The sequence below is a fragment of the Gymnoscopelus microlampas genome, assembly GCF_963454915.1.
Source record: "Gymnoscopelus microlampas genome assembly, chromosome: 14".
NCBI classification, from domain to species: Eukaryota; Metazoa; Chordata; class Actinopteri; order Myctophiformes; family Myctophidae; genus Gymnoscopelus; species Gymnoscopelus microlampas.
In genome coordinates, this window is record NC_139951.1 from 25673581 (window position 1) to 25690052 (window position 16472).

Genomic DNA, 16472 nt, shown 5'->3' on the forward strand with positions numbered 1-16472 from the left:
GAAGAAGAACTACTACAGTCACTCAATGTTAATAATATTTGTAGTAGATAACAGTAGCAACATTTGAAATTTGCACCCTATGGCCAGAAAAATATAGAAGCCTGTGTGTTTGACTGGGGTTTGACTGGACTGCTGCATTACTACAATGACCATAATGCTTTGGGGCACTGCCCTTCCTTGTTTGGAGGGGAGGCTGCGTGGGGGTGTTGTCTACATTGTAGTCAGGAAATAAGGTGAGATAAAGAGACTATGAGTCAAATGACTCATAGTCTCTGAGGATATGGATACAAATCTAAAAATACAGATAAAACACAAAAAACACACCAGGATCATGTTTATGGGTCCTAGACCTAGATAACAATTGATGCAAAATCGGCGAAATATCCCCTTAAATATCTACACACTATGATTGTATATTAACAGAGATTTCCCATCGTGTTGACAAATGGGTTGAAAAAAAAAGCTGTTGCAAAATCAAGTTGTTACCCTGTGTTTACTCAACAGGAAGAACCTATGCCTCAGGGGAGGATTTGTGGGATAGCTTAAAACAAGCAATGGCAGCTTTTCCATTTCAGGTCCTACCAGGACAGATGCCTGACTAAGCAGTTACTGTATCTCTGTTAGGTTATGATATGCTATGACACTGTTAAAAAAAAAGTGTGCTTCCAGGGAAAGGGTGGAGAAAAGCGGGACGCAAAGGAGGACAAGAGTTGCTATTAATAACAGAATGTACTTCAGATGAGCTGAAGGGTACGACTATGTCACCGTCTGAGATGTTAGCCTACACGGACATTATGGAAGCTCAGCAAGTGTAGCAAAGACTGCATCTCAGAGAGTCCCCGAAGACAGCAGAAGCAGAGCCCACCAGCTAAAACACACCAGCTATAATTCATTAGTTAGCTACAGCTGTGTGGATGCTCATTACATCCGGAGACTACAGGGAGCATATTGAAAGAAGGGGGGTTTGGGAAATTGGGGGTGTTGGCAATGTCTACACAAGCTAATAAATGAAACAAATCAAGAGACAAACTATACAAATGATTGAGCAAATAATCCGCAAATTGGTACGCAAATGGAGTAATTAATTGTCTCTTGCTTTTTTTTTGTTGTTGTTGAAAGAAATCATTTAGGAGTAACAGAAATAGTGCTGAGCTGTTTTGACGCTGCTAAAGTTGGCAGAGCAGTATGCCTCGAGACACATTTCGGTTAATTATGATGATGCTGGTGGTTGAACAATGAGGGCGTGAGGGCCTGTAGTATAGCGATAACCAGCATGGAGTCGAGCGATGCAGTCGGCCCTCCCATGGAAGGCGGGGAAGCATATTTAGTATGGAAATCAGGACCGGCAAATGCAATTATACTGTACGTGAGGCTGCGAGGAAAAGCAGCAGAAGAAGAGGGTAGGGTGCATTAGGAGGGAGGAAAGGGAAATTAAGCAGCGGAAAAATAAGATACCAGTCTGAATGCGCTTACACAAACTCAAATGGGCTGGAGGTACAACATCCCCCTTTTCTTGTTTTCAATGTCTTCATCACAGTGGGCAAGAAACTTGGCAGGGAGAGGTGTGTGTGTGTGTGTGTGTGTGTGTGTGTGTGTGTGTGTGTGTGTGTGTGTGTGTGTGTGTGTGTGTGTGTGTGTGTGTGTGTGTGTGTGTGTGTGTGTGGTACTAAAAGGGAAGTGACTGTGAGTGTATAGGAAATGTCTTTTTACCTCCACCACAGGCCTTCTTCTCTAAATGACGACAGCATTTTCAAATGTGGTTTATCTGTGTTTTCTCACTGAAAACACCTGCTCCCTCTCATGTCGTGGCACTGCAGTGCTTTCCCCGGTTTGATTTGCTACTCTCCAAGATTTGCGCTCCAGAACGTTCCCCAGAGACACGGTCAGACACAGTTGTCATTCTAGCAACATGTGGGACCGCCACATCTAAAGACAGCATTAGTAAGCCTTTGAAGTAGGGATGGGGAGAGGGGCGGGAGGAAGGCAGACAATAAAGTGCATATAAGCCACCGAGATGAAGTAGACATTGACGGTTGAGGCTTGGGAAAACAGTGCAGACGCACTGTGAAGCAGGGAGCATGCAGGAAATCACATCACGTCCGAACAAGCCAAGGGAAACCTCCCACTCGGTCTCGGCCATCAACAAGGCCTCGTAACCAAGGAGGTCTCCTTACGAGACAAAGTCTGCCAAGGATAATTGATCCTGAGGGTAAGAGCGAAAAAGAGAGCTAAAGATAGAACAGATAGAACAGCTGAACGGCCTAATTGACAGCGGTTTGAGTGTGTGTGTGGGGGTGGGGGGGGGGGGGGGGTTCTGCTTCTTCGAAGCAGTGTGTGGTCTCACTGCACATGCTGCTCTCAGCTCTAGCTGCTGTCCTGGATGGCTTAATTAGCCGCACCACATGGTCAATAGCTTTAAGCTCAATACTGGGGAAACTCTAATGACAGTTGGAAAAATTCAAGGGCCGTTCAACAGCAGCGTTGAGTACACAAACTTGAGTTTGGTTTATTCTAAATCAGAGCGACTCTGTTCCATCAAGTTCAGTAACTCCATATCTGTTTAACGACATGTACAGTACATACCCCACTACATACCCCACTGAGACACACAGGCACAGGCACACACACACACACACACACACACACACACACACACACACACACACACACACACACACACACACACACACACACACACACACACACACACACACACACACACACACACACACACACACACACACACACACACACACACACACGTGACAATGCACAGGCATACACACACATGCAAGCAAGCACTGCACAAAGGCGTGGACTCCAAAAGGCAAATATGCAAATAAATCATTCAATTAATGGTACTAAATGATTAAGCATGTACTAAGACTGATTAAACCATGTTTGGTTTAGCTTGGACCTCAGCAGTCTCCACATGCTGTAGTCAAAAAACAAAGTTGTTAACAGGATCCGCACACCTTTAAAAACTGTATTTTGTTACAGTACTGTTTGCTTACAACACAAGCATACAGTACTGTACTGTACACATTCATACACACAGATCCACATACAGTAGAATCCAAACCCCTGTGGTTCTCAGCAGTGACTTCTCTGAGTCTCCCCTGACCCAGATTCTCCACTTATGTTCTGGCCAAATCCTTTTAAAATATGAATCTACGTCTATCCTCCAACAAGCCCATAGTCATAACCCTCCTTCATGGTTTAATCATCATGGGCTAAAAACTGAAAAACCTTCCCTATTGGACACTTAGGCAAAGTACACAACTTTTAGCCGACAACCCATCTAGAGGAATGTCTCCTGACTGAGTGTCACATATGTTAGTACACCTGTGTGTGTGTGTGTGTGTGTGTGTGTGTGTGTGTGTGTGTGTGTGTGTGTGTGTGTGTGTGTGTGTGTGTGTGTGTGTGTGTGTGTGTGTGTGTGTGTGTGTGTGCACAAAACATGATTATGTGGGGTTGTGTGTGTTGGTGCTTGCCACCCGTGACAGTGATGCTAATGGGCTGCATCCGTATCCTCTAGTGATGCACTACTGTGGACACTTAATGCAGCCAAAGAGGCTATAACTGAAATCTTTACAACCAATAGCCCTTTAACGACCACGTTATAGCCGTTAAAATGTCACAAACACCCGGGTAGTGGACAGCCAATACCTGAAGGGATACAGGTGTTTTGGCAGTCCTTTGACTTGGACATTAAACCTAATCCACTTTTGCGCTTTAAATGTCACACAACGGGTCTCTTCTGAAAAGGAGAAAGCATTTTGCAAGCAAAACTTTTTTTTACAAGAGGGAATAGGAATGGTAAAGAACAGAGGTAAAACATTGGCCTCAAATAAACTTCTCTCAATTTGATTGAGGCAGAACAAAGAGAATACCCAACATCTGCAGAACTCCTGTTCTGCAATGCACATTAGCCAAATTACCCTCGAATGAAAACAATGACCCACTTCTTCTATTTGCATGACTGGTACATGATAGCATCGAGGGTGCTCTCTTTAAAGAAATTGATATGTGCAATCACACATGAAAAAGATGAAAAGGGCTCGCAACTAACTTTTAAATGCTCCAAATTAGATTTAAGGCAAACAGCAGCAGATATAATGTTTCAGTCCTCGCAGCATTTTCTTTTCAAACTTGAAACGTCGTATCTGCTGCTGTTTGCCGTAAATAAAATTTGGAGCATTTAAAAGTCAGTTGCAAGCCCCCCCATCTTGTTTTTCATGATTCTGTTTTTGCAGTTTGGCTCAGCACCAAGAAACGGAGGATGTGCGTTATTCTTTCTTTGGACAATTACACATGACACATACTCTAGGAATGCACAGACTCCGCGTGTCCCTAGTTTGCCCTCTGCACACAGACTGGCACGTCTCCTGAAAGCTCTGACAGTTGTTGTGATTTACTTATCCTCTGTTGTGATCCTGGTCACTCCTCTAGTCAGAGGTGGTGACTAGTGATTCGATTGATTTACCCCTGTGCAAGCAGGCGTGAGCTTGGAGAACAAGACGACAGCATGGCAGTGTCACACGTCATTTTCTAAAGTTTATTAAGCTCTCACAGAGAAGATATACATTTGTTAGGGTTTGGATGGGTTGGTGGAGGTCACAGCTTGCAGAACGCAGCAAAGCCCAGTTGGAAAGGATGGAAGGGAGCCCGGAAATATGGTTCTGGGAGTTTCTCCCAGAAGAGGTGGTTCAGAAGAGAACTCTCTAGTTATTAATCACAAGATTTAGCTAATAAGAAAGTTAAGAGGTTATATCAACTATAAATAAAGAAGTGCTTAGTACAAACCGAGCTGGAATATATAAGGACAGGCACAGAAACAGACCGATGCAGCACAAACTGTATACTGGGCAGACAGTATTTAGTAAGGAGAAAAATACATCTTTAAATATTATTACACTGATTAATGGTGATTAAGCATAGCTATAAGATTGTGCACAGTGGTCAAGCTCATATATATTACAACAGTTATCATGTGTGAACTTAGACACCATGAGTGATTCTCTTTTTCAGCTTGCTCCGAGTCTGAGATGTAATTAAGTGGAAATGTGTCGCTGGATCCAAAGCAAGTGCCAGCCGTCTTGGGAGATGAGTGCTAGATGGAGGAACTAAGTGTGAATGTACTTCTGTATTCTGAAGTGCAGATTGCTGTAGTGTTCGAGGTTAGGCAGACCACCAGACACCTTATATTCTACGTGAGTGCAAGTGCATGCAGATGTGGGAGCATACACTAAGGTTTGTTTCAGTCTGCATTTGCAACACGATCTCATTAGAAAACGTACAGTGGATACTAATGGGTTTTATGTACATATGGTAAGTTATGACTCGCCTTAGTGATAGTTGCATAGTACATAGATTACGTATTCAAACTACGTAATTCATGAAATGTTCTCATTTGTTATTAATTTTATACTACAACTCAAGATTTATTTGCGAGATTGTATCATTGTTTTAATTAAATAAATGATAATATAATATAACAAATATAAAAAAATATATATATATATGTAAAAAAAAAAAGGATAAAATGTCATGATTAATTGTTGAGTGGTAGTTTTGAAATGAATAACAAATTAAAACGTTTTGTGATTTACATTGTTTGAATACATAATATATGTACTATGTAACTAGTATCTATGTTATATATGACGAGACATAACTTACTATATGTACTTAAAAAATGTCACAGATCTGATTCTGAACCCTACTAAAGTGCTAGTATGACCTATTAAAGTGTCCGGGAGTAGACACCCAACAACCACCCATTGATACACTATACAATAAGACAACTTTGGATAAGTATAGCATTTATGCAAAGGTGTGTGTAGATGGAGAGTTTATGCATGTATTCATGCTTGCATAATTCTATATGTCTAGGTATATGCGGTATGTGCATACTGTATGTAGAAGAGAGTAAGAGAGATTGTGTGTGTGTGTGTGTGTGTGTGTGTGTGTGTGTGTGTGTGTGTGTGTGTGTGTGTGTGTGTGTGTGTGTACACGCTGTCCCAGGAGAAGATGCTTTAGTGGCGTGCTACTTATTCAGCCCTCCGGCTGAGCGGATGGAGTTCTCTAGCTCAGATAAGTCTGCATGACTAACCTGAAAGATGTCAAATGCTGTTATACACACAAACACATCCCCCAGAATCAGTGTGTGGCTGAGAGACATTTTGCACCCACACAGTCCATGACAGGCACCACAGACAAATAGTTTCAAAAGCTCACCGAGCCAGAAGAACATTTTTAAAAAGTCGGACCTACATTAAAAACACGGAGTGGAATGTGCAGCACAACGGCTTGGAGATGAAAAAGGGCTTGAGAACTATTGATCTATCTATATATGGACGCTATGGGGTGGTAAAAGAATGAATAATGTAGTGTAAATGTAACGTAAATATGATCAAATATGCTACATTCTTAAAGTTGCATCAAAGACTAAGTGGGGAATAAGGAAAATAGGTGCATGCTGTAGAAAGACAAACGCGCGCGCGCACACACACACACACACACACACACACACACACACACACACACACACACACACACACACACACACACACACACACACACACACACACACACACACACACACACACACACACACACACACACACACACACTTGACCCACATCCTAATATGTGTATATCTTATGACATATACATAACTATACTGTACGTAATCACACTTAAGATGTGTTTCTGATACCATGTATTCTCCTCAAGATACTGCATGCCATAGTATACAGGATGTCCCTGTTGACGTAAATATCATCATCTGCTAGAACAGAGTTTCTCAACTGTGGCATAATTACAGGTGGTCCTGGGGAAAATATATTATACCTTTGTTAAATGGATCAAAAATGTGTTTGTTTAAATAATATTTCATCACATTTAAGAAATATATTGCACAAAAAGGCATAGTGTGGGGAAAAAAGCTTGAAATTAAATAACGTCCTATCTTGCCTACTTCTGTATCATTCATGTCTTTCGGTCACATAGTCAAATGTATGTATTCTTATGTGTGCTTATTAAACTTTAGAACATGTTGTGTGACACTGCCTTGGTGTCATCTTGTTCTCCAAGCTCACGCTTGCTTGCAGAAGGGTAAATCAATCGAATGACCAGTCACCACCTCCGAATAGAGGAGAGCGATCAGGATTACAACAGAGGATTCTAAATCACAACAGCACATTTACAGGGCATGGAGAAATAGCCACACTCGCATGCACATACACACACTCTGAATCTCACACACTACACACTAGTCGATCTTCCCGGACAGGGGTTTTCCATCTTGGGAGCCGGGCCCTAACTCAAACCAGACGGCAGACCGTAGATCCAGGAGATAATAGAATGGCAGCGCTGCACTTTCTAACTCAAAATACCAATGTCATCCGTCACATACTGTCTATGCCATGGTGTCTTCCCTAGTGGGAGAGAGAGGGGGAGGGGATAGAAAGAGAGAGATTGGGAAGGACGAAATGGCTGGAGAGGAGAGGGGAATGGGAATAGAGGGGGAGAGGAGGAGAGGAGGAGTGCAAGGGGAAGATCAGACGCCCACACAGGAATAAGGAAAAGCTGTGGCAAAGGATGCAAAAAGCGAGAGAGGGGTGAGGGAAGCAGAGTGAAAAACAGGGAGAAAGGGCAGTGTCACACGGGCAAACAAGAAAAGTGAGCTGGGGAAAGAAACGCATGAGAGAGAGAGGGAGAGAGAAAGAGAGAGCCTGTATAGGTTTGCACAAGAAAGGCGCGTCACAGAGAAAAGAGAGACACAGAGAAAGAGAGACACCGAGAGACCATTCACATCAGTATACCAATCGAAATTAGTCAGCAAGTCTGCACCAGAAGCACTTGTGTGCATCAATGGGAGTGAGTGTGTGTGTGTGTGAGTGTGTGTGTGTGTGTGTGTGTGTGTGTGTGTGTGTGTGTGTGTGTGTGTGTGTGTGTGTGTGTGTGTGTGTGTGTGTGTGTGTGTGTGTGTGTGTGTGTGTGTGTGTGTGTGTGTAAAGACAGACAGAACGAGAGGGAGAGAAATACGTCCATCTGTATTGGTCTTTCATTGCATGTGAGCGAGAGTGTCTGTATAGGTAATTTATGCTAACTGCATGCTTACGGAGAAAGGAGGCATGGGCGATCATGCATTTATGTGTGTGTGGGTATAGAGTTGTACTATATGTACAGTATATATGCAGTACAGTACAGTATGTGTGTGTGTCTGTGTGTCTGTGTGTCTGTGTGCGCTTGTGGGTGGGGAGGTGCATGATGGGGGTTTGCACATATGGGCACGGAGACAAATCTTGGCGATTCAGACACAGAGGGTCGATATCTCTCCTAGGTTGGGGCATACTCAAATTACCTCAGATTACTGCCTGCTACTGCCAGCGCTGGGCTGATCGAAGCCAATTTGCATTTGGCTGACAGGCAATGTTAAAAGCGTGTCTTCTGATGCCTTCGGATACCAAAGCAGAGTGACCCCCTCCCAACCCCTTCACATAATAACTTATGCTGCTGAGGAGTTTGGTACAAGTGAGAGAAGGAAAGGAGGTCTGAGGTCTTCATGAGTGAGGTTAAAAAGAGGAGGCATTAAAATTAGATGGTTCAGAGGGAGAAAAAAACCTTCAAGGAGAGCAGTACAGATCCGCAAAACAAGCAGGGAGGTAAGCTGAAATGTCAGTGTGGGAGCACCGCAGTGTATTTTTCTCTTCGGAGGCAGAGACCTGAGGAACTTGGACGTGCCCCAAACCGAACAGCCTTCATTACAAAACCACGGACAGATCTCAAGGATGGAGGAGAGGAAGACAGAGAGAGAAATGTAATAAAGGGAATAAGAGACAAAGACAAAGTAGTGATGTATTCCCGACCAAGACTTTTACAGTTGCAATTATATCTTATTGATTTTGGAAAAGCTCAGAATCGGGTATAATGAGAAACAAGAGTGCTAAACGCCTTACCACTGCTACTGATGATGAGAACATTGGGCCTGCTACATACTCTGTATAAACTCTGTATATAAATGTCTGTATTAAAAAGAAGAAGAAATCTCTTCAAGATGCAGTAGCCAACTTTGGAGAAATTAGAAAAAATAAATCCTGACTCCTCTGGTCTGAGACCAAGTCAAGAATGAGTACAATTGTAGGCGAGACCAAGCCCATCAAAATGTGGTCTTGAGACAACAGCCCTGGGCTCTATCGAGGGAGAAACATTTGAAAGAAAGAGAGGAGAGAGAACGAGAAAGAGAGAGAGAAAAATAGAGCTTAAGGAAGTGAAAATATGCCTGGAATTGCATTGCGCTGAATTAATCACGCTCCTCTCAACCGTATACAGCTGCAAGGAGCAGAGGAAGGTGCTCATATCTGTGAGAATCAGGGCTGTTCCTTTATGAATTTCAAAAAGAACCCTAAAGTGTTGCTCAGCTCAGACACGTTAGATTCATTTTTTAATGAAAGTTATTGAAAAAACGTTATTTTGTTTTTTGGAGAAATGTTTGGGAAAAAAAAGAAATGTGTAGGAAACGTAAAAGAAAAGGGATATTTACTTGCTACCCATAACAATGGGTCCCCAACCCATTGTTTGGGAAACACTGGTGTAGTTAAGGGATTACAGAGATGCAAGTGAAGATTATGAAGATTACTCCTATCAGGAGTATCAGTATCAGAATGTGTACTGTAACAGTTGTCTGTGAGTCCACTTCACGTGGGCGTTCACTAGCGTGGTACATCATGTGGATTTATCAATATTTTTAATTGGAGTGAATGAGCCTCCCTTTGCTGGAACTGCAGACTTCCGATAGTATGGTCAATTTTGCCAGCGTAAAGCTTACTTGCTCTCTTTGGAGGGTGCAGAATCAATTCTTTAACCTTTCTAAAATTACGGACGTGCGTGTGCATGTGTACGAATTTGCCATTGTCTGACATTTAATGACGTATATTTTGGGCATATCATTTAATGCACCTATACTTCTCCCTTCTCATGTGTGGTGTTAATGCATTGCGTGCGCGCGTGCGTGCATGCTGGGATTCACCACGTTTGGTGAACCTCAGTAGCACAGTTTGTACTCAGAGACACCAAGGATCCCAGGGGATTCTCAGCGTTAATGTGTGTTCCCCTTGTGCACGTGCCAGAATGTGCAATTGTGTATTTGTGTGTGTGCAATTTCTTTTGTCTTGCTTATATGGATTATGATTTTATTGTGGTTATCATGTATTGTGTTTTGTTTAGTCATCTGCATTCACGTGTATGTGTGTGTGTGTGTGTGTGTGTGTGTGTGTGTGTGTGTGTGTGTGTGTGTGTGTGTGTGTGTGTGTGTGTGTGTGTGTGTGTGTGTGTGTGTGTGTGTGTGTGTGTGTGTGTGTGTGTGTGTGTGTGTGTGTGTGTGTGTGTGTGTGTGTGTGTGTGTGTGTGTGTGTGTGTGTCGTGTGTGTGTGTGTGTTGTTCCAGCACACCTCTGAGAATAACATCAGCAAGTACATATCAGCAAATAAAAAAACTCTTACAGTCACAGGATTTGGAATTGGATCAGAAAGTGCACAGATGGCGTTCCAAGTTAACCCAGTTAGTTCGAATATATCCCTACCAGACACTGTGGATTAATGGCGACGGTGGCGACGGCACTTCATGTTCATGACATAACCTACAGCTCCTGGACCAAGCCAGGTTTATTGATATGCCTCTCTGACCTCCAGAGAACTGTCACAAAGGCCAAGTGGGAGTACAAGAATAAAGTGGAAGATCAGTTCAACAGAAAATAAGGTGAGGAGTATGTGGCGAAGGTTACAGATAATAATAACAGACGTCAGAGGCAGAGCCACCTGTGTAGCAAACCCCTCGCCCTCCCTCTGGGTGAGCCGAATACATTTTCTGCTCGGTTCAAGGTAAACAGCACCGACCAATCGGGGATAGCAACACCTGAGCAGTGGTGGAAAGTAACTAAGTACATTTACTGAAGTATTGTACTTAAGTACACTTTTTAGGATTTTTTACTTAACTGGAGTATTTCCAATGTTCAATACTTTTACTCCACTACATCTCAGAGGCAAATATTATACTTCTACTCCACTACAATTATTTCAGAACTTTAGTTACTAGATACTTTGTAGATTTTGATTATTATTACAAAACATGCATTAACCACTTCAGCCCTATATATATATGGGTTATTTGAAAATAGCCGATCTACAAGCTCACAATGCGTTGCATTGTGAGCTTGTAGATCTGCTATTTTCAAAAGATTTTTATACATTTGAAAACTTGTGAAATGTGGCATTCTGCATAATGAGTGCTTTCTACCTTTGGTACTTTAAGTACATGTTGACACCAATACTTTTGTACTTTTACTTAAGTACATTTTGAATTCCGGACTTTTTTTTTCCTACAATGCAGTATTGATACTTTTACTTAAGTAAAACATTTGAGAACTTTTTTCCACCACTGCACCTAAGGAGGCCAGGCAGCCTACATTATCTCAGTGGCTGACGTGTGCAAAGCCTTCAAGTGGGTGAACATCCGCGAGGCCGCAGGCCCTGGGCTGCGTCCACACAGTGTGGACCAGCTGGCAGGCGGGCTGCAAGATGTCCAACATTTTTGCCTGTCGCTAAGCACTCCAAGATAACTTGTCAGAATGACTGGAGACCTGCCGCCATCACCTCAATTGTCAGCAAATGCTTTGGAGAGGTTTGGTGAGGGACTTAATTATTTCACTGTTGCCTGCTATACTGGACCCATGGCAAAATAGATCTACTGACAATGCAATTGCAATGGCTCTTCTTCACACTGCCCTTTCTCACCTGCAGGTGAAAAACTGTGGTGTGTAGATGCTGTGTGTGGACTAACAGCTCGGCATTCAGCAGAATAATTCCTACCAAGCTCATGGGCCTACACCCGTAGCCTGGTTCCAGACAAATCTGCCATTGCAAAAAAAAAATGCCCGTGGCAGATTAGGACTGGCCCCTCTCAATAGAGATTGGATTTCTCTCCCTCCGAAGTTGTGAGGGAGCAATCAGGGCCCAGTATGCAAATATGGGGCGGGTTTATCACCAGAGGCATTTTTTTTATTTGTCCCTCGGAAATGCAGGTTCCACACAGATTCTACGCAGTGATATTAGTCTGGGCATGCCAGGCTACTACACCCGACCAACCATGTGCAACTGACCCTCAGCAGAGGAGCCCTTCAGGGCTATGTGCGATGAGAACTCTCCTCTACTCCCTGTGTGGCTATGCACTCAGCTCCATCATCATCATCATCATGATGTGCCTGATCTTCAGCAATGATGAGACTGCCTACATGAGGTCAGATCACTGACACAGTGATACATAGTGAGAAAAACCAGACCAAAAAGTCAGTCCAAGGAGCTGAACGGGAGAGAACAGGAGAGAGAAGAGAGCACGCACCCATCCCCATGTGACGGTGTCTCAGTGGAAAGGGTCAGTGACTTGAATTCCCAGCTTACACGTCTCTGAGGACCTCACATGGGAAACCCACACCGCACACCTGGTGAAAAGGGTCCAACATCTGTACGGCCTCAGGCTGCTGAAGGCAGATGTACCGTATGAAATTCAGCACGCTCCCTCAGGACGTTCTACAGCAGCACCATCGAGAGTGTCCTGACGAGTCCTGCATCACTGCAAACGGCCTCGGACGCAGAGCGATACAGTTGGTGGTGCGGACGGCTCAGCACAGGGTCGGAACTGAGCTTCGCTCCCTCCAAGACATACAGTACTGTTTATGCCAAGCGGTGCGTAGCCAAGGCTAAGCAGATCGTCAAAGACACTTACTACCCCAGCAACAATCTGTTCATGCTGTTACCATCAGGCAGGCGATACCGCAATATCAAATGCTGAACGAACAGACAAGGGACACTTTCCACAGTCGGGCCATCAGGCTGCTGAATAGGCACTGAGACCTGTCGCCATTTCAGTCTTACATGCTCCCATTACACTGTACAGTAAAGGACTGTAGATACTCTCATTTCCCATAAATGTTATGCATATTTGATATATTCTGCTATTTGATATATCTTTTATTTGCACAAGAAACTGAGGAACTCTGTCTTTATTACAAACTTTATGAATATTTGATATTTGGTCGATATTTGGTATTTTTTACACCTATTCCTCCCATTTAGCTTGCACTCAAATCATTTCACCCACAGTTTTATACCTGTAAACCTGTAATGTGTAAATAATATGAAGTTGAAGTTGTTGTAACAGTATGTATGTGTGTGTGTGTGTGTGTGTGTGTGTGTGTGTGTGTGTGTGTGTGTGTGTGTGTGTGTGTGTGTGTGTGTGTGTGTGTGTGTGTGTGTGTGTGTGTGTGTGTGTGTACTATATAATAAAAAATAATTACTGTATGTATGTATGTGTATACTGTACATATGTGTATGTATTAAATAATATTGCTGCATATATACGTATAAACTACAGTATGTATTGTGTGTGTATATATGTATGTGTATATATATATATACACACACACACACACACACTTTTTTTTCACTGCTTTCCACTCACCAGCTCAATAAGCTCCTGGTAGCACACCTGTCCGTCCTCATTGCTCTGGACCAGAGCGAACAGCATGTCCAGTTTGGTTGGGTCCAGCTGCAGTTCATGGTGCTCCACCAAGCTGGTGAAGTTCTCCACTGCGATGAAACCGGTGTTGTCTGGGTCCAGCTAGACAGAACGATAGTGACAGTCAGTAACAGTCCACTCGGAGAGCGTCTGGATATGAAAGCCATCTCTGCCAAGAGCAGCCCTCACAGCAATGTTCCTTTTATACATCATCCCCCTTCAGGAAACACCATGGCAGGGAGGATTACATTCAGAGTTACAGATAATTACAGATTACTAATTAACCGCATGCTGAAATTATTGAGATTAGGTTGCTGATCACAACTACATGCACAACTATTAGCAATCTGTTACGAATCACACTTGTAACCTTCTTCCCAAACCCTGGGAAACGCATTGTGTCAGGCTGTGATTTGAGGTGAGAGGTAAATGTCAAACAGGAAACAGTGATAACTACTATAGACAGGAGGTGCGGTGCACATTTCCTTCAGGGGGCACTCCGTACCTCCCTCTTTCTGTCTGGATCATGTGGGGGTTGTGTGCACGACACGTATGAAAAAGGATGGGGCAATGGGGTGAAGGGATATACATGTAGACACGTTGGGCTCAGGAAAAAGGCTTTGGACACACGGCCTCAAGGTACAGGCAATGACTTCATCACCTGCATACGGATTGGAAACATATTTGTGGAGTGTCTTCCTTGCTCTACTAGCGTGTACAAACAGTTTGGGCTTGATGTGTCTAGCGCTGTGCAAGATTAGCTCTGGAATCACTCATTCACATACACACTCACACACGGAGCTATCAGGTGAGGGGGGATTGGTCTCAGTCAACAGTGCAAGGGTTAAGAAATATTGTCACCATGATGCAGATGAGAGAATTTGATCTATCTTAATAATCAGGCCACATGCAACCTCATTAAAGGTTGCAGGGCTGGAAGAGAAAACCCTGCAACATTGTCTCAACACTGTTGTCTTTGTGGGAGAAGAAAGGGAAGCGAAGATGTGTCGCTGACATGTCATTCTAATGGTACACAGTGACCCATAGTTTACCTGCAATCAATGAGGAGCCGAAAAATCCCAGGCAATTTTTTTCTTCCCTCATATTCATTTGGGAGTACAGTATATGCCTCATTTGACTGTGTGAGTCCAACTCTGGTGATATTTTTTTCCTTCTTTTTTTTGCAGCTTCCAATCAGTATGGTTTTCATTAATCACTTCTCACTCTGCGAGGCACTGCGGCCCCGTGGGTTATTACCGCTGATGCCTTCATGCCACTGCTGCTCCTTGTAATTGATTTAAGCGAGGGAGTGTCATAAAAGTGCCGGAGAACAGTTGTCTGAAATAGTGCCCAGTTAAAAATGTCCCTTAAAGTATAGGGTGTGTGCTGCATGTGCATGTGGTTTTCATGCTGTGTAAGTGGTTTCTTTCTTTATTTTCTATGTGTGTGGGGGGGGGGGGACATGCTGCTTGCTTTCAAACTCAAATTCTTCTGATAATTTCCTTCCCAAAGGCAGTTCAAATGCTCTTTTTGAGGGTGCATTATTTTACTTTTTTGGTATTCTATTTTTTCTTTTGCACACCAAATCTGGCGCCCGCTTGAGAGAGTGTGCCTAAGGACAATCTCAAGCAGTACAAAGAGACCACATGGGAAGAGCTGTCGTCGAGCTTTACCGTTTCCTGAATGCTAACACAGCCCCTCATTAGGCTTCGGATGGAAAACCAACAGCCGTGTGTCAGCCAGGGGGAAGAGCGGGCTTTCAGATGTTGCGTCAGTGTGTAGTCACTGTTTGCCCGTGTCAACAGTCCATGAGGAAGACTCCATCTTCATTTATCCCATTGTGTGTCGTAAACGTTGTTTTCAACTGTAACAGAGCCTCTCCCTTCAATCCTAAAAGGTCCTTTGGCCACGTACTGTATTTGAATATTTGAACATTTCACAACGTGTCATATGTGTTTTTCCTACTTATTTTACATGTAGCCTACCTGACAGCTATGTTCCTCCCCAAGAGCAAACTACATTCACTGAGGACATACTATTCAAGGACATGCTGCCATACTGCCGGCTGTGAGACTCAAACATGACACTGTTCCATTACAGGAAGGTCTCTCTAAACACTGGGTGATCATGATATACTGTACCTCCTAATGTTTTTATCTGATGGGTATTGTGTTTCTTGCTGCAAACCAAATTTCCCATAAGGCACTGGTTCTCCTCCAGGGGTCCTTGAGAGGGTTTCAGGGGGTCCCCAGCAAAATGAGGAACAGTTTAAACAATTAATCCCTATTGTATTTTTCAGGCATTAAAACATAGCCCATCTACAAGCTCACAATGTGTTGCAATGCAACGCGTTGGGAGCTTGTAGATCTATCTACTATTTCTGACACATTTGGACAAGGTTCCTAGCACAAACTCTTTTCAGATGGGGGTCCATGTTCAAGTTCATATCGATTTGGGGGTCCATGACAAAAAGAAAAAACACTGCCATAAAGGTACAGTACCATAAAACCTAGAGTCTGAGCTTGAGTTCTAGGTCCAGGACAGAGTTTGCGCTCTGCTCTGACAGGGTGAGACATGGGCATTTTAATTTAACATTAAATTATGCCATGCTGTGCCAGTCCTTACAGCAGGTGCTTTAAAGTTTAGAGCTCCATTGCTCAACTAAGGAAAAAGGACAATCAATCACAAAATTCCTTGGCACAAGAGCGTGTGTGTGTGTGTGTGTGTGTGTGTGTGTGTGTGTGTGTGTGTGTGTGTGTGTGTGTGTGTGTGTGTGTGTGTGTGTGTGTGTGTGTGTGTGTGTGTGTGTGTGTGTGTGTGTGTGTGTGTGTGTGTGTGTGTGTGTGTGTGTATACAGTATTTCATTTTATTTTATAGCATTTACATGCACTCTC

At 43.3% G+C, this 16472-nt stretch overlaps 1 protein-coding gene across 1 annotated transcript in view; it reads right to left on the bottom strand.

The window, feature by feature from the left end:
• Positions 1-16472, bottom strand: part of rhbdl1 (rhomboid, veinlet-like 1) — a 52510-nt gene that overhangs the window by 25257 nt on the left and 10781 nt on the right. The window contains exon 2 of the mRNA XM_084078564.1: positions 13522-13680. Within this exon, the coding sequence (XP_083934690.1) occupies positions 13522-13680 (159 nt within the window). The remainder of the gene's footprint in view (positions 1-13521; positions 13681-16472) is intronic.